Here is a 25,515-nt window from a genome sequence, read left to right on the forward strand (position 1 = left end):
GTAATGTCTTATATACAGAAAAATATGGTAAGGGCTACCTGTAGTCCTTTATGCAATTTCCTGGCTTTCCTGAAATAGCACTTAGAAGTGGGCATCACCTGAAGTGGTTTGCCAAGAAGTTCTGTTACCCTTTCCCCTACTTTTCCTCTACAATTGGCAACAGAAGAAAACTAAAGGAGGAATAAACCTATTTTGAGGCTGATTTTGGCCCTGGCATCTCCAGATGCTGACTCCTAAACTAGTCAAATACTAGCAATGTTGAGGTTAGCTGAGAAACTTGTGTTTATATCCCATAGCAGCAAAATCTGTTTTCTTCTTTCTGTCTTTGGTACATGGTACATACCATGATTCTTCACGCCATACAATAGTTCCAGATATAGTTGTTTATTTAGAAATTAGATTCAAATAAGTTACTATAACATAGTGACAACCCAAAGATGGCATGGAGAGCAAGGAAGCTAAATTGAGGGAATCTCATTTATTTTAAGAGCCACATACAACCCCAAACCAGTGGCTGTTGTTACTGTGCGGCAGAAATTTATATTGTTTTGCTAGTATACTTACCCAGTTGTTCTTTTTACCAGCATAAATTTCCATGTTCTCTCCATATTGAGGTTCTTCAAGTAATGTTTGATACTCAAACATGAGGCGAGAGCTCTCACGTAGTCGGCTACACTGGAACTGGTGATACTGTTGCACAAGTTCTTTTACAACAAGCAAGAGGCATTCAGGGTTTGAAGGGTTCCAGGAGGCCAGGTTCTGGGCAAAAAAGAGATAAGAACTAAGTAGTATACTTCCTTTTTCTGTGCAAATTGAGGCCTTGTACTAGACCAACCAGTATGGCACTATAATTGCTTCCAGTGGAAATTCCATTGGAATACCTCCAATCAGAACTTTGGCAACTTCACCTTCCTCAGGTGACGTCTTAGTGTTTCGCAGCAGCAGTCTCCATTTCCCCTTACACTGATTGTGGCAGATGGAAGTAGTAGTAGTAGCAGCAGCAGCAACAACAACAAGAACCAATCTAGTCAACATGTCCTGCTAACATCCATCATTTTTTACTTCCTTACCATAGGGAGCCATAACGTAGTCACACTCTGGATGATACAATAATAAAAAAACTGTGGGGCAATTAAAATAAAAAATGTCAACTGTGAAACCTCTAAGCCTCCATCAGTTGAGGAACAAACAGGGATTACAGATTTGCCATTGCTACAACACAGCTAGTCATCTGTCTTGTTCTACTTGTCTAAATAAGTAGAAGTCCTGTATTTTTCTTCAGCCTTTTCTTAAAATTCTAAACCTTGGAAAGTGTGGCAGCCAATGGTTCCCAAACTGGAAACCTTTTAAAAGTTGTACTTTTTCTCCCCACACTTTGCTGAGCTACAGTCAAGCAATCAGGATCGATATTTATTACAGTGGAACCTCTACTTACGAACTTAATCCATCCCAGAAAATGTTCATTAGTTGAAACGTTCGTAAGCAGAAGCAAAATTTCCCATAGGAATGCACTGAAAACCATTTAATCCATTCTGGCTGTTTTTCATTCTTATCTAGAGGCGCCGTTCGCAAGTAGAAGCATTAGTTTCCACAGGACCTAAATACAAAGCCGGTTAATCCGTCCTCTACCACTAGGGGGAGAATTTTTCTTCTTTTGACCTAAGATTAACTTAGGTCAAAAAAGGGGCAGGAAAGAACACCTTCTAAACAGAACACCTTTAAAAACAAGCAGCTTTTAAACAAAACCAAGTCAAGCCAAGCACCTTTTAGGTTTAAAAAAGAGCAGGAAAGGAGGGAGGGGGTAGGGAACACCTTCTAAATATACCACCTTTAAAAAACATACAGCTTTTAAAGAAAACCAAGCACCTTTTAGGTTAAAAAAAGGCAGGAGAACACCTTTTAAACAGAACACCTTTTAAAAAGCCATAGAATCCAGCAAGCATTATTCCAACACATAAAATAAATAAATAAAATAAAAATAAACTCCTCATCACAAAAAGAGAGTCTAAACTGCATTTTACAGTCTGCCTGCATCAACACCCAGCACAGCCCTTCACAGAATACTTTTTGATTTTAAGAAAAAAGACTGTGGAGACTAAACAAGATGGGGGGGTAGGGACTTGAGTGTAAACTCCATTTTAAAGCCTGCTTGCATCAACAATAAGCAATCATTATTCCAGCACAGAATTCCTCATCACAAAAAGAGAGCATAGGGGGAGGGAGAGATAAGACAATGGGTGGTGGTGGGGAGGGCCTTGAGTCTACAGTAGACTCCATTTTAAAACCCAATTTTAAATTCAATTTTAAAGTCTGCCTGCCTGCATCAACAACCATCAACCATTATTACAGCAAACAGATCCCCAAAGAAAAAAAAGACTTTCGAGTCACATTTTAAACCCACATATTTTAAAACAACAGAGAGGTCACAGTACACAAACCCTAGAAGCCACAGAATACAAAAATAAATAAATAAATTTTACATTTTAAAATTACAGTATAATTTTCACATTTAATTTAATTTAACATTACAGTCTACTTTTCACATTTTAAATCCACACTGCAAGACCCATTAGGGCACAGAAACATAACCCCCACCTAGCCCTACCCCCACACCAAGCTGAAAAAAAAACTCAACTCTGTACAGTACAGTAAATACAATGTATTCACCCAGAACAGGCAGTCTCTCTGTTTAAAAAAAGAAAGTAAAACATCCAAAAATCCAAAATTAAAAAAAAGCCAAAAAAATACAGTCCGTACAGTACAGTACCAGGCAGTACCAGGCAATACTGTACCAGGAAGTCTGAAGACTCTCTCCCTATCTACTCTCTGACCGCTTGGACAAGCGATGTTGCAGACAAATAGCTTCTTCGCTGGCCAACGATTAACAGAAAATTTCGCGCTTTTCCCGCCTCCCCTGCATTTTTTGTTCGTATCTTGAAGCTCCGTTCACAAGTAGAAGCAACATTTGCGAACGGAGCTGTTCGTAAGTTGGATCGTTCGTACGTAGGGACATTCGTAAGTAGAGGTTTCATTGTATTTTGATAACTGCCACTAGAAAATAGATGCTTTATGTACAAGAGAATTGTTATTTTTATAAGATTAGACAATAAAAACTGACTAATAACACAAATAGAATATATTTCTTGCAGTCTTTCCATACATCTTAGTTAAAGTCTGTAATTTCACAAATATAATACATTCCACTTCCATCTATCTCTTTATTCATCTCACTTAGTCACATACCTAGTCCTAATACAACCTTTATCCCAACAAATTTCAAAATCCTATCTTTCTCGTAAATTCACAATATTAACTGATAACAACAAACCTACCCATCTGACATCCTAAACACTATTATATACTCTCTCCCCATCTCTCATTTGGATTGGGGAAAGCAGTCAATTAAAGCAAAGTTATATGAAGACATACTCTCACCCTAATCCCAATGGTCATACATATCACTCACCAAACGCTCACTTGTCAATCAACCAGTTCATTCTATCATGCAGCCAGGTAACCAACCTACACAATAGGTATCCACAAACAAAATCAAGCAAGAGTGGACTAAAATGGTCACACCAACCATAGCCACCCAAGGTTATAGTGTCAAGGGGGTTGCTTTCATTGCCAGACTAATGCTAGGTCTAATGAGTGCAATCAAGCAACCTCTCGATCTTGTAAGTGATTTTTTTAAGTGAATGGAAAATAGATTCTAATGCAACATCTGAAATGATATTTGTTTCCTATCTCATATTGGTATGGCTATTACAGATGTGAGTTTTCAGATCTCCCGGACTACAAATCCCACAATTCCCCATTCTAAGAGTTCTATCTGAGTTATACACACATTATAGACAAATGTAGCTCACATGGAGAAAAGACCTAAACCAGAAAGCTTTGGGACTTAGATAAGCCTAGCTCCACTCATGCTTCCTGCTCAGAAAGAAAGCTCTGAACGAACACAATGGCAAGAACAGGAAATTTGGGTGAAACTAGGCCTAGCTAAGCCTCAAAGCTTTTCAGTTTAGGTCTTTTTTCCCCAGGTGAGCCACATTTAAGTGTCTGTAAGTCAGACAGAGCTCCTAGAATGGGTAATTATGGGATGTATAATACAAGAATTTTTTTAAAAAAAAACCTACCCCTAATGGCATCAATCTGTTCATGACAATAACAATTTGTTTTGTGACCAAGTGTCCAGAACATGTTAGCTCTAACTTCAGTTTATTCCGTTGTCTAAAGCAGTGGTTCCCAACCTTGGGCCTCCAGATGTTCTTGGACTTCAACTCACAGAAATCCTGGCCAGCAGAGGTGGTAGTACAGGCTTTTGGGAGTTGTAGTCCAAGAACATCTGGAGGCCCAAGGTTGGAGACCACTGGTCTAAAGCACACTGTGTATTCTACAGGGAATCCCAACTCTTGCATCACAAAGTCAGAAGTAACCAAACAAGCAAGTACATTCTGCACAGCTCCTACTTCCTATTCACACGGTTTTAGACAAACACTCTTCCCAGAAAACTGAAGGATGCAATGTGCTAGTATGGCTGTGATCATCACATCAAGGAATAGGAATATACTCCCTCCACATTTTTCTGCTGCCTTACCTCACTGATACTGTTTTAACGGAAATGAGCAACATCTTCATCAATGATTTGCACTGGGGAGGAATAATATCTCCCACCCCAACACTAGCAGAACACTGCCTACCCACACACTCCTTTACAGACAAAAAGAAAGGAGAAAAAGAGAAAGCTATCATTTGTTTTATTCATATGGCAAGGCTGTTCTTGTCAGCAAGTGGAACAATATTGCATCAGAACAGTTTTTGATTTCCCCATCCTCATACATCAACTTCAGAAATAAAAATCATTTCTTCCAATAGCTATTTCATTCCAAAGCCAACTAGATACAGTATTTTAAAAGTGCAAGCCTGTAAAAGAAGAACTGTTTGGAAGACAAATTAAGTTATTACAACTACCTTTAAAAAAACCTATTTAAACTGATGTCTAAATTTAACACTAACTTGTTTGTTTGAGCAGTTAGTTCCGAAATATATTATCTCCTGCCTTCCTGATTCCTTTGATGGGCTTCAGTTTGCTTACAAAGAAAATAGATCAACTGAGGATGCGATTAATACAGTGCTTTATATGGTTTTATCCCACTTGGAAACACAAGGGAATTATGTAAGAATGCTGTTTGCGGACTTTAGCTCTGCTTTTAATACCATTATACCCCACAGATTAATAGTCAAACTTAAAGATCTAGATTTTCCAGATTCTATCTGTCTGTGGACAAATCACCCACAAAGGGTTAAACTGAATGACTACATCTCTACTGACAAGATATTCAGCACTGGCACTCCACAAGGTTGTGTCCTCAGTCCACTACTGTTCTCCATTTATTCATCGGATTGCACCAATAAACATCCCAGTAATAGGATTATCAAATTTGCAGACGACACTACACTAGTAGGACTTATTTCCGGGGATGATGAGTCTGCGTATCGGGATGAGGTATTACAGCTATCCCGTTGGTGCAAAAAAACCCAATCTTCTATTTAACATCCAAAAAACCAAGGAATTTATAGTGGACTATAGGAAAAAAAGAGCAGACATTCAGCCACTGTATATAGATGGAGTTTGTGTGGAACAGGTGGTTGAATGTAAGTTTCTTGGGACCATCATAACAAATGACCTGACTTGGAGTGCAAACACCGCTGCGTTAATCAGGAAGGCGCAACAACGGTTGTATTTTCTAAGGATTCTTAGAAAACAACAATTGACTGAGAGTTTGTTAATCACCTTCTATCGGAGTTCGATTGAGAGCATATTATCCTACTGTCTCTGTGTATGGTTCACGAGCTGCACAGTGGCAGAGAAAAAGGCAATTCAAAGGGTGATTAAGACGGCCCAAAACATCATTGGCTGTTCACTCCTCTCTTTGGAAGAATTGTATAAGAACAGATGTAAGAGGAAGATATCTAACATACTGAAAGACTCCTCTCATCCGGGACATCAGCTCTTTAAACTATTACCATCGAGAAGGAGATTCAGGGTATTGAAAGCAAGGACAAGCAGATTCAAGAACAGCTTCTACCCAAGTGCAGTATTGAGTTTAAATGCGGGGTCATAAGTTTTTGGTGGAATTTTAATTGCTGGGAGAAACGAGGTATATTTGTATGGTGAGTGTTGTGTATATTTTAACTTTTTTTGTAGTGCTGTTGTCCAGTTTTACCTTGGGGAAGAGCACCTCATTTCGTTGCACCCACTTGTGAGTGCAATGACAAATAAATTTCTTATGTCTTATGTCTTATGTCTTAAGACCTATACTAATAGCTGATATACAGTTAAAGTCCATTTTCCAAGTAAAAGAACAGAAAGAAAAATGTCCTCAGTGCATCTTACCAGACACTGATTCTGGAAAGTCTGATGCAACTCATAATGAATACAAGACCTTTGTCTTGTCTCCATATATGTACTAACATAAATCAACTGGAGGGAAAATCTGTTGATTGTCCTTGTTAAAAATGACATAATGCTGTACTGCAAGAAGCATGTATCTGAGCAAAGCTGTTATATAGGTTCTTAAATAACACAAAGGCTCTACATACAATTTCAAATCAGTCAGTTTTAGTTGTTGCAGAAGTCATTCAGTAGATATGTTTTTTGAGGAAATAAATGATTTAAGATCAGTAATTTAATTCAGTCTTCTTACTGGCTGAAATCATGTTGCTTGTCACAGCAAGTCACAACTAGAATAGGCCCATTGAATCAAATCCACACTGATTCAATGGGCGTACTTGTGACTTATTACAACCTAATTTCAGCCACTAAAGCACTTGGATTTCACTGGAGAAATCCAAGTTTTTAAATACTGTCATTCAGAATTGACATCTTAACAATACTGTATGAGATTTGTGACTTGCAACATAATAGAAATGTAAGGAAAATATTGCAAACAGCAAATATATCAATTTCAGTATGGTTAAAACAAGAAGTTACCATATTTGCACTATTCCCCTCTACAATCAACAACAAAGTCAGAAATTTCTGGCCAACATTGGAAATAACCATGTGAAGGAGAAGAGATTGTATCTGTATGTACACACAAGTGAGGAAAAACTTGCCTTTTTTATTTATTTGTTTGTTTGTTTTTGCTGGTCCTCAAGCCAAATTAAGATTCATTCTGGAGTGTCTCTCAAACATGAGAGACTCTGGGAATTGTTGAAGTCCTGGTATGCATGCAGACTTCTAAGCACAGCCCTTTGGATCCCAGCCATTATATTTTAAATAAACCTTTATGTCAAATTTTACTAGAATATCCGTATTAAAGCAACAGCAAAATGTGTCATTGACTCTGCATCACCTTCAAGCAGTCAGTCTCTCTAGCTTCTCCCAGTAAGCGTTTCCTTTTTTCCCAACTCTGCACAGAGCCACAGCACAGGGACATACTTTCCTTACTCCAGTTACCAAAAAATAAATAAAAAATAAATAAATTCCAATACATAGTTCTTCATCATCAATACTACTGTTCTGCAGCTGGAACAAATATTAAGAGAGAAAGTTGTAGTAATGCCATTATTTCAACTAGACGCATAAACAATGGTACTGGTGGTAAGTTAATATAGTCACTATATCTCCAGCAAAGAGATGTATAGAACTGTAGATTGTATAGCACAAGAGATATGGCAACATATACTGGCAGAAGCTTCTTGCAGATGACTACTGTCTTTCCTGGCACATTCTAGAGCAGCATGACTTTAAACAGTCCCCCCCCCCCCTTTAATGTGCTTTTAAATGGGTAAGATTCCAAGAAGCTTACTTGAATTTGTGACTTCATTTTAAAAAAATTCACACATACCAGTGAATTCATAGCTTTTACAGAACTTTTCTTAGCTGTGTTTATCCAGTTTTATTTTTAAATGCTTAAAAGGCAGGAATCACATATTCAAGAAAAGCTATCTTCCTACTGCATAAGATTTTAATTTCAACCCCATCTAACAAATTTAACAAAATAAAGTCATGAATATGCTTTACAACTAAGCACTGCCAACCATTTTCCTTCAGTGGATAAAACTTGGAAATGGGTTATGAACGTCAGATAAAGATATCATGAAGTGGAACATAACACACAAGAAGTTATTATGAAGGAGGCTATAACATGTTGAATTATAATCCACAAACATTGCAGAACAGCAACACATTTCATACATATACAGTGGTGCCTCGCTTAACGGGCGCTCCGTTTAGCGACGAAACCGCATAGCAACGAAGATTTTACGATCACAAAAGCGATCACATTGCGATGTTTAAAATGGGTTTTTTTCACTTTGCGATGATCAGGTCCCTGTTTTGCTTACTGATCATCGCAAAGCGATGATTTTTAAACAGCTGATTGGCAGTTCCAAAATGGCCGCGGGGTAAAAAAAAATGGCCGGCCGCTGTGTTTTCGCATGGATTCCTCGCTTAAGAGGCAGCAAAAATGGCCGCCGTATGGAGGATCTTCGCTTTAAGGTCAGTTTTTTGCCCATAGGAACGCATTAAACAGGTTTTAATGTATTTCTATGGGCTTTTTTAAATCGCACAGCGACGAAATCGCTTAGCAGCGATTTTTGCTGCACGGATTAACGTCGCTATGCGAGGCACCACTGTATACCGTGTTTCCCCGAAAATAAAACAGGGTCTTATATTAATTTTTGCTCCAAAAAAATGCATTAGAGCTTATTTTCAGGGGATGCTTTATTTTACAGTCATGTGATCTTCTAGTTGCTGCCCAATGGAGGAAGGCGGGGTTTCACTTAATTAGGGCTTATTTTTGGGGTAGGGCTTATATTAGGAGCATCCTGAAAAATCATACTAGGGCTTATTTTTAGGTTAGGTCTTATTTTTGGGGAAAACAGGGTATTCGGCAAAAAGGAGACACATAACAGGGAGGCCACAGGGAAAATATTCTATTAAACAGAGAATATTATTATACAGACTATATTATATTGTGTCACATGGTTTCCTCAACAAGCTGTTTGAAGTGTGTGAGACATTTAAGGAGTTGTTTTACCACTACTACCCTTACTAATTTCCACGTTGAGTGAGGATTTGAACCCACTTCTCCTGAGTCCAGGTCCATCACTTTATCCACTGCATTTTATTAGCAGTCAGTTGGCTTTCCAGACTGTACCTTAAAATTGCTGTCAGATTAACTGTATGAAGGCAGGGCTCCTTGTTTCTTAACGGAACAGAAACACATATTTTATTGGTGATCCTTTTGCTTCTCTATAAATAGCTGTATCTATGATCTCATTTTTTCATAATTACTGTGTATTTATTACATTTAATTTCCAGTAAATAAAACTATAACCATTTGGTTTGGAACATCCCTGATGTTCCAGGATAAAAGCCAAGAATTGCTCATTTTCTAGGTATCCATTCACACACATTTGTCTCATACTGCTCTTTACAAACAATTGATTCAAATAACCATTAACTACTGCAGCTATATTCCAAAGGAGCTGAAATCCTGTTGCACTGCATAAAGCAAAGCTGCAGATGCGATAAAAAAATGCAGTAGGACAGAAATAATATCTATGAAAGACTTGTCAGTCATGTCCACAATGGTCATGATGTAAACTGTAACTGTGAACCATGCAATCATGAATTGCACAATAGATTGTACAGTATCAGCCGCCTTGGTTTAACAGCCAGTACACTTCCACAGGCACAACTTTAACAGGTTTTCAGCCAGAAGGAAATGCAACTTACTTAGTAGGAAAAGAGCTGTATGATCCATTTACCAAAATAAATTTCTTGGTTTATTAATATTAATAACTAATATGTAAGAAAGCTGAGGTTTTGAGATCTCAAGAATTTTTCACTAAGCAATTATGATATAAAATTTGGTGTTTTTTTTGCCAAACAATGCAAAAATGGGGCCACTTCCAATGTCCTCTGTTCTTAAAACCAGACTGCCAGCAAGGCAAAATAATAGTGTGCCCTATCACAGAAAAGAATTCTGGATAAAGTAATGAATCACTTTTTAGTGCTCAGTAAAAGTAATATCCAGTCTACAATTCAATTTCTATGGGCATATCAGATACCTACTTTTTGTGTTTGCTATTTGAAATACCTGTACCATGATTGCCATGAAGAGCAAATTCTATTGACTTAGGAAGAAGCTTTTGACAATGCATTTCAATATAGACATGTGACACCACTAGGCATGATTACCAATTTGGTTGTAACTGATTTTTCTTAACTTGGTGTGATAAATGAATATAGCCTCTTGTTTTCTAGTACAAGGCTGCTCTCTTCTGCCACTTGTTCTGCTTTGTTTTCCTGTGCCAGCAGCCTGGTTTCAAGAACCATGGGCACCACATTTGGGCCAATTTTTGAACTGTTATGCTTAGGATGGCTTTCTGTGATGTTTGAGTGGCTGCAATAAGGGAAAATAGAACCCCACCAGGCATTCATATATAATGCTCTACAGTTGCTAGGGTAACTTCCACTATTTTTCTAACTTTTGCACTGGCAGCTCTAAACAAATTTGGCATCTGCCCCTTGGGGGGAAAAATACAAACTACTCTATACTTGTTCGGCAAGAATTTATTGTGTGCCCAATCATTAAAATTCTTCCTGAAGGAAGGATGTGTGATGTATGTTCATTAGTTTCCGTGTTTTTTCAATCCAATTCTTCTAATTCGTTTTGAATTCCAAATTATTATTCCAGCTGGGTATCTAATAACTCAAACTGCCCATGTGTTTATGGCTTTGTTTGCATTTCCACTATTTAATTTTGATGTTAAGGTTTTCCACAGCCTTTTGATATATTCCCTTTCTGTCAGTTCTTTAACTTCTGTATGCACAATGTTATCTGCGTCTAGTATTCCAAGATATTTATAATTTTCATCACTTGATAGTGATTTTATAACATACTGCCATTTTCTAACTCTATTCCATCTAGTTTTTTAACCTTGCCACAGTGTATAGACAGAGCTGCACATTTGTTAATTCCAAATTTCATTTGGATAGCTTCACTAAATATTCACACTGTGTTTTGCAGTGATTCTATATCCGTGGAACATTTGCATATAGTTTTAGGTCGTCCATGTATAACAGATGATTGATTTTTCTGGCTTGTTCTGAAATATGGTAGCCCAATTTAGTTTTATTTAGAATTATTGACATGGGGATTAGTGGGATGTTTAACAGCAGTGGTGACAAAGAATCTCCCTGAAATATTCCTCTTTTGATGCTAATTTCCCCAATTTCTTCATCATGGGCCATTAAAACGATTTTCCATTTTTCCATGTTTTTCTTGTGGAACTTCTGTTTTTACTAATCCCAAACATTTTAGGCAGGTGTTAATCCAGCTGTGTGGCAATGAGTCAAATGCCTTTTTATAGTCTATCAAGGTTTATTTTTCGTCTTTTTGTATTTTTCAGTATCATTTTATCAATAAGCAGCTGATCTTTTGTGCCACTTGACTTTTTAAACTTCCCTTTCTATTCAGTTGAGAGTTTTCAGTTAAGTAATTTTGTATTGATCTTGTGAGGAGCATGAACATTGTTGGAAGGCATGTAATTGGTTGATAATTACTGGATTCAGTGCCCTTTTGATGATTTTTTATTATCAGAAATTTGCAGCCTGTTGTCATCCAGTCCTCAGCTGTAGAATTTTGAAGTGGTTACATTGCACTGCTATATGTTGATGGAGACTTGTTAGATGCTTTAACCAAAACCCATGCAGCTCATCTGGACCAGGTGCACTCCAATTTCCTCTTAATCATTCCAGTTATTACAATATTATCCATCTGTTTTCCTTGAGTTTCTTTACAAATGTCTTTAATCCATGAGGTGTTTTTGTTATGTCTCCTTGGGCTTTCCCACATTTCTTTTCACAGGCCTCATTCTTTTGCTCTGAATTTTATCCTAGTGACGTATAGAATAATCACTGGTTATTTCAAAATTGCGTGTTTTCTCTATATTGTTTCAAGCATCCATCAAATCTTTCAATTTTCTTTGCTGTAGCTGGTTACTGTTTTAATTCTTTTGTAGTTTCAACAATTCTCTTCTTTTCTAGGTCATATATTTTGCATAGTCTGGCTTTTACTTTTTCATTTTTAAGTTTTGAATCTTTCAAGTGTTTATGCCCACACATAATTTATTTTTCTTTCCAGCCACGAGTGCCACGAGCTTGCTGGGGTTTTTTTGCAGCTTGTAACCAAGTTCCATGGTTATTGTGGTAGCTGTACTACCATATTAAGCTGTGCTATTATGGTAGCATGAGCTAGTTTGTTTCCTTTAGCATGTTGGTTGAGATTGTTCTGATGATAACATTTGCATCATTCAGTAGATCTTTTACTGGTTTACTCTGTAATTGGCACAAGTTGGGGAACCTTAGTCTTTCTGTGTTCTGGCTAATATGGGTTACTATTTTTCCCTCAGTGATGTTTGCCACTCTGTTAACTCATAATTTCTGGGTTGTTCCACTACTGATATGTTTTCTTCCACTATTGTGTCTACCTCTACCCTCCATTTGTCTTCCCTATTATGGTCATTGTTCTGTGTTGATTTTGCCACCTTTTCTAGTTCTTGCAATTCCAGTTCTGAAAACACTTTACTCCAGATGATACACCTTCTCTGGTCCATTAAGCATTGTTCACTTATGTCACTACTTGGTGTTTCCTTTTTCAAATATCCATCATTCTTTTTTGAAACTACAGGCTGTTGGGTTTGCCTCATAATAAAATTTCATAATTTCTCAATTTTCAGTGAGAGTCCAAGTTTTGCATTTACAGTGGTGCCTCGCTTAACGAGTGCCCCGTTTAACAAAAAATCGCATAGCGATGGCTTTGTTGCCATCGCTTTTGCGATCGCACAACGATCTTGCCTATGGGGAAAAATCGCTTTGCGATTTTTCCCCATAGGCACCATTTTCCCCCAGGTGAGCGGCGGGAGCTTTGAAGCCCCGCTGCTCAGCTGGGGGAAAATGTCGGCAGTGGGCTGCGGCCTCGGAAGGACCCCGAAGCCACCGTCCCCTGCCGACAATTCCCTTCCGAGCTCCGGGGACAGGATGGGGGGTGAATCGGGAAGCTTGAAGCCTCTCCGCGCTGCTTACCCAGGCTGTTCCCAGACTTCCAGAAGTCCGGGAACGGCCTGAGTAAGCAGCGCGGAGAGGCTTCAAGCTTCCCGATTCACCCCCCCAGCCTGTCCCCAATGCTTGAAGCCTCCCCGCGCCGCCTACCCAGCCCGTTCTCGGACACCTAGGTGTCCGAGAACGGCCTGGGTAGGCGGCGCGGGGAGGCTTCAAGCATCGGAGACAGGCTGGGGGGTGGACCGGGGAGCTTGAAGCCTCTCCGCGCTGCTTACCCAGGCCGTTCCCGGACTTCCAGAAGTCCGGGAACGGCCGGGGTAGGCGGCGCGGAGAGGCTTCAAGCTCCCCGGTCCACCCCCCAGCCTGTCTCCGATGCCGGTAGCCTCCCCGCGCCGCCTACCCAGGCTGTTCTCGGACACCTAGGTGTCCGAGAACGGGCTGGGTAGGCGGCGCAAGGAGGCTTTAAGCGGCAGGGACAGGCTGGGGGGTGAATCGGGAAGCTTGAAGCCTCCCCGCGCTGCTTACCCAGGCCGTTCCCGGACTTCCAGAAGTCCGGGAACGGCCGGGGTAGGCGGCGCGGAGAGGCTTCAAGCTCCCCGGTCCACCCCCCAGCCTGTCTCCGCCGCTTAAAGGGTAACCGGCGGTTGGTGGGATCCAAGCCTGGGATGCCTGAAAGGCATCCCAATCCCACCACCCTCCCCCCACGGCTTGGATCCGAGCCGCGGCGGCTACCCCAGCCATGGCCGGACTCTAGGGAGTCCAGCCATGGCTGAGGTAGCCACCGTGGGTCAGATCCAAGCCACGCGGGGAGAGAGAAAACCGGATAATCCGTTCCAATTGGAACGGATTAACCGGTTTTCAATGCATTCCTATGGGAAATGGTGCTTCACATAACGATGTTTTCACATAACGTTTTTTTTTCTGGAACCAATTAACATCGTTATGCGAGGCACCACTGTATTGTGTCCCAATAGCTTTGTAGCAGCCTGTCCAGGTTCCTCAACAGGGTCTGCTGAGCCCTATAGCCCATTTGTCACCAAATACCCAGGGGCTATAGCACCTGATGTGATCCTTGTTGACCCAGGTGACGACTGATCCAGTATGGATTTCTATTTATTCCCTCTCATAATATTTGATGGTGGGTGGACACAGTTGGTCTGGCTTCTCAGCTGAGACCTGTATGGCTTGGGAGACCCTTCAGCATAGCTCTCAACCTCACTGAAATACGCAATGCCCTCCGTCTCAACAAGGCCTGTGCCCATGGAAGGTGTTGTTGTTGTTACCTATAACATTACACTTTGGCAGTGTTACCTATAACGTTATACTTTGGCAGCTCTTTGTGGATTTTCACTCCCAAGGCATTGTGAAACATGACAAAAAAGGAGGTTACTTATCTATAACCATAGTTCTTCTAGTGGTCCCCTGTGAATTCACACATATGGGTCTTGTCTGCGCCTGCGCTGACATTCTCGGAATATTCTAGAACTAATAGTAACAATTTTATGGGATGATCCCTCTGAGGTACATGCTCCTCCCACCCAAGATTCCCCTCAGTTTCTTTTTTCCACCGTGCTGAAAGGTTCTTAGGAAAAATAGAGTGACTTCTGAGCTATCTCTAGCATTTATTACCTACTTCCCATTTTGATTATCAGCCTTATTGAATACTTCCTCTTTTCTAATCAGCTATCTCCGATCCCCTGTGAGTTCTTTTATTTTTACTCTTCCCCTAATGGAAATTGGTAATACTGCCCATACTGAGGCATACAAGCAGTATTAAATTTCTTCCCCTTTCTAAGCCTAATTATTAAGTCCATTACTCAAAAGAGAAGAAAATGGAAAACTTAGTAGTCTCCTGAAAAGGACAAAAGCTGATCCCAGCCATAAATACTCTACTCCCAAACAAACTGCACCAGAGCACAGAGTTCCTACTCCTCTGAAGATGCCGGCCACAGAAACTGGCAAAACGTTAGGAAGAACAACCTTCAGAACACGGCCAAAGAGCCTGAAAAACCCACAACAACCATTAGTAGAAATTGCTGTGACTGAAATTGCAGTAAGAGAACACACCTCCATTCTACAAAGGAAACTATCTTTCTGCAGTGACTACATTATCCTTCTGAAATAGCTATCAAGTTTAGGATTTGTTCTTCAGTGGTTCCAGTCCTTCCTCATGGGCTGTTCTCAGTTGATACAGCTTGGAGAAGCAATGTTCACCTCTTGGGACTTCCGTTATGAGGTCCCACAGGGATTGGCTGTGTAGCGTTCATCCTAAGTTACGTAAGAAGATATATAATATTCATGAGATATATGCTAATGTGGTTGAGAGGGGGGGCACCAAATATATTAAAAGGCGGAGTCTGAGAGTTGAAGGCAGTTCAGAAAGAGTCAGAGAGTCTGTGTTAGGATTCTGAGAGAAGGATAGTTTTGGGTCTGATATTTAATATACAGTGATGCCTCACAAGATGAAAATAATTCATTCCGTGAGTTGTTTCGTATTGCAAAAATTTCATCTTGCGAAGCGCAGTTTCCCATAGGAATGCATTGCAATTTAATTAATGTGTTCCTATTTGTCTTGCAAAGCATGGCCATAGAAAAATTTGTCTTGCGAGTCACCAAAAATCGCAAACCGCTTTCATCTTGTGAGTTTTTTGTTGCACGAGGCATTCATCTTGCGAGGCATCACTGTAGAAGATTAATATTGGTGCTTGGTGAAACTGAAAGAATATGCTTATGAATCATCCTAGAAACCATCTGTAATCAATAAACCTGTTTTATTAATAAGTCAGTACTGAATGGACCTTCATATTTCCTAAGTAAAGTACGTTGATAAGGAGGTCAACTGGTGGCAGTGTGTCAAGAGGTTTTGGTTTGCCTTTGTGTGCTCTGTGTTTGGGGAGACAAACAGGGGCTATGAGGGTGAACATCACAAGCTGTTTCTCTAGTGCTTTTCAATATTTACAAGAAGCTGGGAGAAGTCATATACTGAGATTTGGAATTCATTGTCATCAATATGCACATGACATATCTATTTTTTCTTTCTCTCAACTCCAGGTGATACAATGCAGGACCTTCAATGGTGCCTAATGATAACTGAAGGGATGAAAGCCAATAAACTGAAACTAAAACCAGATAAGATGGAGATCCTACTGTTGGCGAGATCATCAGACTGGTTAGACTGAGGGATATTTTCATGGCCTCAATAGGGTGACATTCCCCATGAAGGATTGGTTTCACAGCTTGGTTGTACTCTTGGACCCAGCTCTGTTTTTATGGAGCCGCAAATATCTGCTGTGACGAGTGCTTTTCATTAAATTCAGATGACAGCCCAGCTGCATCCCTGCCTGGAAGAGAAATGCCTAACAACAGTGGTCCATGCATCAGTAATCTCTAAAATAGACTACTGTAACACCCTCTTTGTAGAGCTGCACTTGAAGTCAGTATTGAAACTCCAGTAGGTCCAAAATGCAGCTATCAGACTGATCACAGATAGGAGCAGATATGAACACATATGGCTCCTTATTAGTTTCCGTGCCCAATTCAAAGTGTTGGTCATGACCTATAAACCCTTTAATGGTTTAGGTCCTTGATACTTGTCTGAAAATCTCTTCCACAAAACAGCTACTTGTCCCACCCACTCCTCACAGTCTGTGATGTTAAAAATGGTGACAACTAAGAAGGCCAAAAGACTGAGCACCAGGGACCATGCTTCTTCCTCAGTGGTGGTATTTTTCTTCCCAAACAAGCTTTCAACAGAAGTCTGTCAGATACCATCCCTCTAAATTTTCAGAAAATTAGTTTAAAAAAAAAAAGAATTATTGAAAGCACATTTTTATTAATGGTTGTAACCACTGACGTGAGATATCCAAATTGGTTTTAAAGTATTTAATTCCATTTAAATGTAGGTTTTTAGCTAGTGACATTGTTTTATTTATTTTATGGTATTTATTGCATACTGTATTTTGTACTGTTAATTTTAACCATTTATCATATTGTGAACCATCCAGAAAGTGTTTGCACTATGGGGTGGTATACAAGTTGAAATAATAAATAACTAAATGAACTTACGTTATACACTATATCACTGCTGTGTGTGAAGGCATATAACTGCAACCTGAAACTAATGACTTCATTTGAGCTGTAATCTGTCATTCATACTGTGCTCAGTGACCATTAATATTCTAAGGTACTTATTCAATCATTAGAAGTCAAATTATGAACTATCAGGTCAATAGATGAACATCTACATATATCTGCTTCATATCAATTTCTAATACCACAAAAAATCTGCATAAGATGTGATTTGTTCCTCTCAATAAAAGAATAAGCAAATAAGTTTTTTTTAATTGAATGGGGCTTGTTTTTCTTAAGAATGTGCTTAAGCATCCAGGTTGCTGGAATATTTTCCAGGAACGTGACTTTGAAGAAGACAGCTTGCTACTGTTTTTCCTGGCTACACTACAGAAAACAGCAAGATCTTTAGTTAGTGTACTTTTTCATATTTTTAGGGAAGAATTATGTGAAATAATTGTCAAGAAAAATAAATGTCAGGAAACACAAGACGTCAAGCCCTGAATAGCAGAGAATAAGATTAAATTTATACAGAGCTTTTCTACATTGATTAATCACTGCCATATCATAAGTTCAATTCAAGCAAAAGAGATATTCAACTTATTTATTGTGATGCACTATAAAATTCTATTAAAAACAATAAATATTTTATTCTGAAGGTATTGTGGAATCTACCAGTGCTACAGAACACCAAATTATGAAGTGTAGCCATCAGGTAATTGTTCTATTTTCTATGGCTGAAATTGTGCTGCTTAGAGTAACAAGCTGCATTGGAGTAGGCCCACTAAATCAGTGAGGATGTGGTACATCAACTGTTCCATAAGTTCCATTGATTCAAATGAGCCTCTTGTAGTTGCAACTTACTGCACTAAATTAAGTCACAATTAGAGTAACCTGCAGCAATTGAACTTACAGAGGAGCTGATTCACCAGATCCCCAATGATTCAGTGGACCCACTCTAGTGAAACTTATTATGATAAGCAACAGGATTTCAGCTACAGAAAGCATCAGACATTAATCCATATACAGTGGTGCCTCGTAAGACGAATACCTCGTGGGACGAAAAACTCGCAAGACGAATGTTTTTGGAGATGGTGTTGAGGACTCACAAGACAAATGTTCCTATGGCCATGCTTCACAAGACGAATGTTTCCCGTTTTCTGTTCCTGCCTCATGTTTGCTGATTTTTAAATGTTTTTCTATGATGTTTAAAAAGTTAAAGTTTTTTTATTGAAATTTTTGAAATCATCTGCACAATATGCATGGCTTTAAAGAGCACTTAATAAACCCTTTGTGAACCAAATTTGACTTTGTTCTGACTTTTTTTGCCCATAGGAATGCATTAACTAGATTTCAATGCATTCCTATGGGAAAACAAGTTTCGCAAGACAATTTTTTTGCAAGACGACATTAACCATGGAATGAATTAAATTGTTGTGCGAGGCACCACTGTATTAAATTTGTAGGTCTACACTTTGGTGCTAGATCAACAAATGCAGAACATAATTCCACCAGCTTGATGCTCCTGTAGGCAGAAGAGGAAACCTCCATGTAAACTAGTGGTTCCCAAACATAGGTCCCCAGATGTTCTTGGACTAAAACTCCCAGAAATCCTGCATAGCTGTAGTGGAGAAGGCTTCCAAGAAGGTTTTGGTTCAAGAACATCTGGGGAACCAAGGCTTGGGAACCACTGATCTATATGTATGAAGTGTGGAAGTTAGAAACATGCCTTTCAACACACAGTTTTATCAGGCAAAGAGAATTTTCAGGGAGTTTTTATAAACATGAAAACAGTTTTGATCTTGTTCTACTAATTCTTTGGCACTAAACTGCACTCTGAAATACATCTCTTCCATTATATGGAAGGGATATATTTCAGAGCAGCTATTTACAAGCAACTAAGTGCTTGTTGGTATTGCTTCTTATAATCTGACACTAATTGATTTCTAAAATTTAAACATGTTTGCTTTAATATAACTGCTAATGAAACAAATCAGGTTTTCCCTCCCAACAAATATGTCATGAATGAAACATAATGAAAAACGTATTTCAGGGTACACTCAAATTCATTTAGCAATGCTTTTTACCAATTATAAAATACCAATAAGTGAGGCAATGTACACTACCCTTCAAAAAAGCTCATTAAATCAAAGGGATCACCTAAAAGGACAATATCCACATTCTACATATAACAGATATTGCATGGCAAAAAGTACTTTTAAGGGGTCAATTAAACTTACAAACCATACGTTAATAATGGATTAATAACTAAATTTCACTAAATGAGTACTTGTCACGTTAACTATGTTTTTTTTTTTGCACATTTAAAAACCGTTGCCTTCTCAATAAAGAAAAAAACTAATCTATAAATTTGAAACCAAAGAATAACTGTTAATTTAAACAATTTATTACTTACTATGAGGAAGAAAAGCCAGGAAATGTTAGGTTTTCTGTAACATGTAAGTTAAGGAGACCAGGTCTTCCAAAGTATAAATTGGTCCCCCAAAGGGAGAAAAGCAGTATATTTAAATAAATAAATAAATTTTGATCATTTTCTTCTGAACATTTATATATCTTAAAAAAACTATTCATCACTTAAGTATAGTTTCCAATAAAATATCTCATGTCCAATGTTCCCTCTAAGCCACGTGCACACATGAAACTCCACCTCCCTCCATGCAGCTTTCTTCCTCCTCCGCACAGCAACTGAGTTCAACCCTTTTGGTTCTGGCTGCAATGGAAACCTATCCATGGGGGGAGGAGTCACACATGCAGGGGCGAAGTCATGTGCGTGAGAGGCAAAGCCCGGTCCAGCAGGGCTGAAAATTAGAGGGCACATTGCTCATGTTCCAAAGTATCATTAGCGGAACTACAAAAGAGAAGGCTTTTTTTCTGTAGGAGAACTCAAACACTAGCATTTTTTGTATTCGAGAAGGCTTTCACGGCCGGGATCTAATGCTTGTTGTGGGTTTTTCGGGCTCTTTGGCCGTGTTCTGAAGGTTGTTCTTCCTAACATTTCGACAGTCTCTGTGGCCGGCATCTTCAGAGGACAGCACTCTGTGCTCTGGACTAGCATTTTTTCCCTGGGAATATTGACTAACAGCAATTTCAAATCTTCAGCCACAGGTCAGAACACTTATTTGTATTGATTGTACTGCTTCTCCTTGTATTATTATTAGTCATCTCTTTATTATTATTGTTGAGAAATTGTTTTGCTTTTAATGGTATTAAATCTCTAATTTTAAATTTTTTTTTTTACTCTACACCATTGAAGCTATTGGGTGGAAAGACATTCTAGTGTGTCTCTTTTAAAAGAAAAAGTACATCTCATAACAATTTGTATTAACTACTTTTTAGACATTTTTTCTATTCTAATTATCTTTATTTTGCAAAACAGTACTATACAGCAACATACAATTCCTGCCCTTCATTTCACAGTAGTCTTGATACCGATCTCACACAAACAGCTGAGTGACACAAAGTATGATACAGTTAGCTTTTGTACAGCATTGCCACTGCATGTGGTCATGGTATTTATTTCTCTGCTGCTGCTGTTACATGTCATCAGGTTGCATCTGACTTACAGAAGCCCTAAGAGGATTTTTCAATGTATGTGACTCATTTAAGGAGAGGTTTAACAGTGCCATTCCCAGTGAGTTTCCAGGACTGTCTGGGGATTTGAACCCAAGTTTTCTGGATCCCAATATGTCACTCTGTCCTCTAGATTACACCAACAGCTTAGCATTTCTTTACTTCAGTAAATATACAGTGCAACACAAATAAGTCCTCAAGACAACAATGATGTGTTTTGTGACTTACATAAATTAATGTAAATTGTGTCTGTGATTACCAGCACACTGTTAATGGTCATGATGCCAATTAATAAAGAGCTATCTAAAAGTACTTGTATCTTACATTCCTACTACCCTAAAGTGTGTCTTTGCTTATTAACACAAGCTGGTAACTCTTCAGTTATCACAGTCTTGATTAACACAATGGAAATCAAAATACACACCAACTTGATTTCTAAAGTACTAGCATAGAATGGTATATATTTAACCTCACTTGTACCACTTTCTAATTCCTGTATTGCAAAATAAATCATTCTTAATTCTGCACAATTTTAAAAAGGTCAACTGGAAGCCATTCTTAAGCCCATGAAGTTCTACAGTGAGAGTATGAAGGATATATATGAAGGGGGGGGAGGGGGAATCAAAGTATAACAGCAAGAATCTAGTTCAAAGTATGTTTAACATTACTGAACATAACTGTATCTCAGTTACTATATACTGCTTTCATTCATCAGCTAGAACAAGGAACAGTAAAAACAAGTTAAACTTTTATAGACCAGTTAAGCGGAAATCTACCGTATGTCCACGTTTGTCTATAAACCTCCACAAGCAAAAGAACAATGGATTTACAGTGGTGTCTCGACTTAGGAACTTAATCCGTTCGAGAAGATTTCACAAGTCGAAATGTTCATGAGTCGAATCAGCATTTCCCATTGAAATGCACTGAAATGCAATTAATCCGTTCTGGCTGTTTTTTGCTTGTACAGTGGAGTCTGTACTTAAGAATGTCCCTACTTAAGAACAATTCCACTTAAGAACAGCTCCATTTGCTAAATTTTGCTTCTACTTGAGAACAAAAATCCAGATAAGAACAGGAAAAAAAAACTTTCCTGCTCTTTTTTTAACCTTAGATCATCTTAGGTTAAAAAAAAGTTCTCCCCCTAGTGGTAGAGTACGTATTAACCAGGTTTGCATTAGTTCCTATGGGAACTAATGATTCAATGTACGAACGCACCTCTACATAAAAAAAACAGCCAGAACGGATTAATTGGTTTTCAGTCCATTGCTTCAAAATTAGCTTCGTCAGAAGTGCTTTTAACACTGTTCCCTGACCTAAGAAAAAAAAGAAAAAATATCCCCCTCTAGTGGCAGAAGGCGGAATCGCAGCTTCCCATTAGTTTCTATGGACGGAAAAGAGCAGATACGGATTAAATGGTTTTCAATGCATTCCTATGGGAAATGCAGATTCTACATAAGAACTTTTCCACTTGAGAACCACCTTCCAATACGGATTAAGTTCTTAAGTAGAGACCCCACTGTATGTAGAGGCGCCGGTTGCAAGCCGGTTAATCTGTCCTCTACCACTAGGGGGAGATTTTTTTAACCTAACATGACTTAGGTTAAAAAAAGGGGCAGGAAAGAAGGGAGGGAGGGAACAATGGGGAAAAGAGAAAGAAGGTCATCACTGGGGCACACAGACCCTTCAGACAAAGGTTTGTGCTTTTAAGCACAAAAAGAGAGAAGTCAGATTGAGAGAGAGAGAGAGAAGACAAGGGGGAGAGAGAGTTTGGAGTCTAAAATATTTATTTATTTATTTTATTTAAAACATGTTTTAAACCCACACATGCTAAACGCACACATTTTCCACCAACACATTTTGAACCAAACCAAGCAACATTTTAGAGCCCACCAGCCAGCACAGACCTTTGCATTTTAAAACCAAAAGACTAAACTCCATTTTACAGCAAACCAGCCAGCACAGACCCTTGCAGAAAGGGTCTGCAAGACCTATCAGAGCACAGAAACATACCCCCCACCTAGTCCAAACCCAAGCTGCAAAAACCCTGTACAGAAAACAAACACAAAGAACAAAGCAAAAAGCAAGGGAAGCATGCAAGACACATCGAAAAGGGGGAAAAACCCCCAAAAGCAACCAAACCCCGCAAAACCCATCGGAAATGGGGGGAAACCAAAAAACAAACCCCCCAAAACCATCAGAAATGGGCAAATCCCAAAAAAGCAACCAACCCCCCAAAGACCCATCGGAAATGGGGGAGGAAACAAAAAAAACCCCCAAGACTCATCACAGCACAGAAACATAAGCCACCCCAGCCAAAAACCACACTCCAAAAATACCCAGAACAGTTTTTTAAAAGTATAAAGCAGCACCTTACCTTAGCATGCAGCCTCCTCAGATCACACACTCTCTAACTGCTGGGGCAAAAGAGCTACAAAAAAGCGGCCTCATTGCCATCTACAGTTAGCTATTTGAATTTTCCACCCTTTCTCCCTGCCTTTTTGTGTTCGTAAGTGGAAGCTCCAGTTGCAAGTTGAAGCAAAATTTTGCGACCGGAGCTGTTCGTAAGTCGAAATGTTCGTAGGTAGGGGTGTTTGTAAGTCGAGGCACTACTGTGCTTGTGAAAAAAAACCTGAAAATCAGCGAAGGACTTCAAATTTCTTTGTTTGGGGCAACCTTTCTCACTATATATGTGGCCATGTTTTGGCCATGCTCTTTTGTTAAGGGATAATAACATGCATTTCCTAAATTCAGTTGGGAGGCCCAACCAACATTGACCCATTGAATGTTCATATCAGTGTTGACTTACAAAATCCCAATCATTTAGTAAGTTTGTAGTCTAAACTAGATTTAAAAATGGATTTAATCCTGCATATCACCCTTCCCAAACACAAGGTCCTCCTTGTGTTAGTTACAGATAATGGGACTACAACTCCCACTATCTCTAACTAAAATGATACTGTTTATGGTGTACACAAAAACATTCTGCATGATACAAAATTGAGAGTGATAGTCATATATAACAAAGAGAAACATTCTCTTTGTTATATGTGTTAAAGGCACACATATTGATTTTTTTTAAATCTTGGGATAGGCAAAATTATCTCCAACACACAAATGGCTGATAAAACATTATATTTACATTAATTAGACAGCAAAAGAAAGTGGATACCATATTTGCTGGTGTATAAGGTGACTGGGCGTATAAGACGGCCCCCCAACATTCCCACTCAGAATGTAGAGTTTGTTATATACTTGCTGTATAAGACTACCCCCTCTTCCGCATGCGTGATTCTGCTTTGGCTGCATCATGGGGAGAGTTCCTTTTGCCCCTTTTGGTTCCTTTTCGGAGAGAGCCAGGGTTTGCTGGAAGAAGGAACAGAAGAGAGGCGGCAGCCATTTTGGAGAGGCAGCAGCCATGTGGTCGCATCTCAAAATGGCTGCCGCCTCTCTGCTGTTCCCGACAGTCAGCTGTTCAGCTAGAGTCAGGCAGTCCCCAGGCTAGGAGCGGGGCTCTACTCGGTCTTACTACCAGGTAAGTGACTTCGCTGGGAGAGAGGGAGGGTTTGCTGGACATGCACCCGGCGTACGAGACAAAGCCCCCCACTTGGAGGCATGTTTTTCAGGGCCAAAAAGTCATCCTGTACGCCAGCAAATACGGTACATTTAGTGAGAAGTAAAAATACAAGATGAGGAGCTTATTAAGGTAAATAATTTTGTGTGTGCCACCTAGCTTCTGTTTAGCTTTCATTTCTTGGATTTTGAGCGCACTACTGCAACAACAACAACAAACCCTCAAGGGCTAGAACTTTATCGGAACTACATAAGAGGTAAAACACAAATTATTTCTCTCTTTTTCTGACCATAGCAATTACACTTGGACTTGTGAGTGAGTCTGAGCTGAGTACATGAGAAACAGCCAACAAATAAAATGCTATAGAAGGCCACTAACATGATTGCCAGCTTACATTGTGTACTTTCAACAAACACTTGACTAAAGTGGTTAATAATAATAAAAAAAACTTCTTAGAACATTTAATATACAATAGAGTGAAATTCAGCTATATCCAGTGGTGCCTCGTTTAACGATTGCCTTGTTAAATGATGAAACCGCTTGACGATGAAGTTTTTGCGATCGCTTTTGCAAAACGATGTTCCTATGGGGTTCTCTGCTTTGGGAACTGATTTTTTGCTAAACGATGATTCTGAAACAGCTGATCGGTGGTTCTAAAATGGCCGCCCGCTGTGCAAAATGGCTCCCCACTGTGTTTTCAGGATGGATTCCCCACTTTACAAGTACTGAAAATGGCTGCCCCTATGGAGGATCTTTGCTGGAGGGTGAGTTTTCAGCCTACTGGAACGCATTGAACCGGTTTCAATGCATTTCAATCGGCTTTTTCGTTTCGCTTGACGAGGATTTCGCTTAACAGCGATTTCAATGGAACGAATTATCCTCGTCAAGCGAGGCACCACTGTACTGAGTAACAATAATGAAGGCAAGAAATAACTTCCTACCATCATCAAACAGCTATTGGAATAGAACAGCCTTGCATGCCCTCTGAAATCCCAAGCAAGGCAGACTGACATTCCTCATTCCAAACTCAAGGCCATTTGTAAAAAGTGAATATCTGCATTGATGCAAATGATTGCAAACACACACTGTAAGTTGTGCTTACATGTAAAGCTGATGGGTCAGGCAGGAATTCAGCATCTTCTCCAAAGATAAAGTCAGGTGGCAATTCTGGATAGTGGGCATTAAAAATTATATCCCCTAAAAG

At 39.3% G+C, this 25,515-nt stretch overlaps 1 protein-coding gene and 1 long non-coding RNA gene across 10 annotated transcripts in view; both read right to left on the reverse strand.

Moving 5' to 3' along the window:
* Positions 1-25,515, reverse strand: part of BABAM2 (BRISC and BRCA1 A complex member 2) — a 226,112-nt gene that overhangs the window by 170,272 nt on the left and 30,325 nt on the right. For all 9 annotated transcript variants that reach the window (XM_020793128.3, XM_020793131.3, XM_020793130.3 and 6 more), the window contains exons 4-5: positions 25,414-25,508; positions 565-759 (exon numbers count right to left, since the gene is read on the reverse strand). In XM_020793128.3, the coding sequence (XP_020648787.1) occupies positions 565-759; positions 25,414-25,508 (290 nt within the window). The remainder of the gene's footprint in view (positions 1-564; positions 760-25,413; positions 25,509-25,515) is intronic.
* On the reverse strand, positions 14,789-25,384 carry LOC144585823 (uncharacterized). Its single transcript, XR_013540388.1, has 2 exons — positions 22,705-25,384; positions 14,789-22,644 (listed from the first exon to the last, which is right to left on the reverse strand). It is a non-coding gene; the product is annotated as an uncharacterized LOC144585823 (long non-coding RNA).

Source organism: Pogona vitticeps, chromosome 1 (assembly GCF_051106095.1).
Source record: "Pogona vitticeps strain Pit_001003342236 chromosome 1, PviZW2.1, whole genome shotgun sequence".
Lineage (NCBI taxonomy): Eukaryota > Metazoa > Chordata > Lepidosauria > Squamata > Agamidae > Pogona > Pogona vitticeps.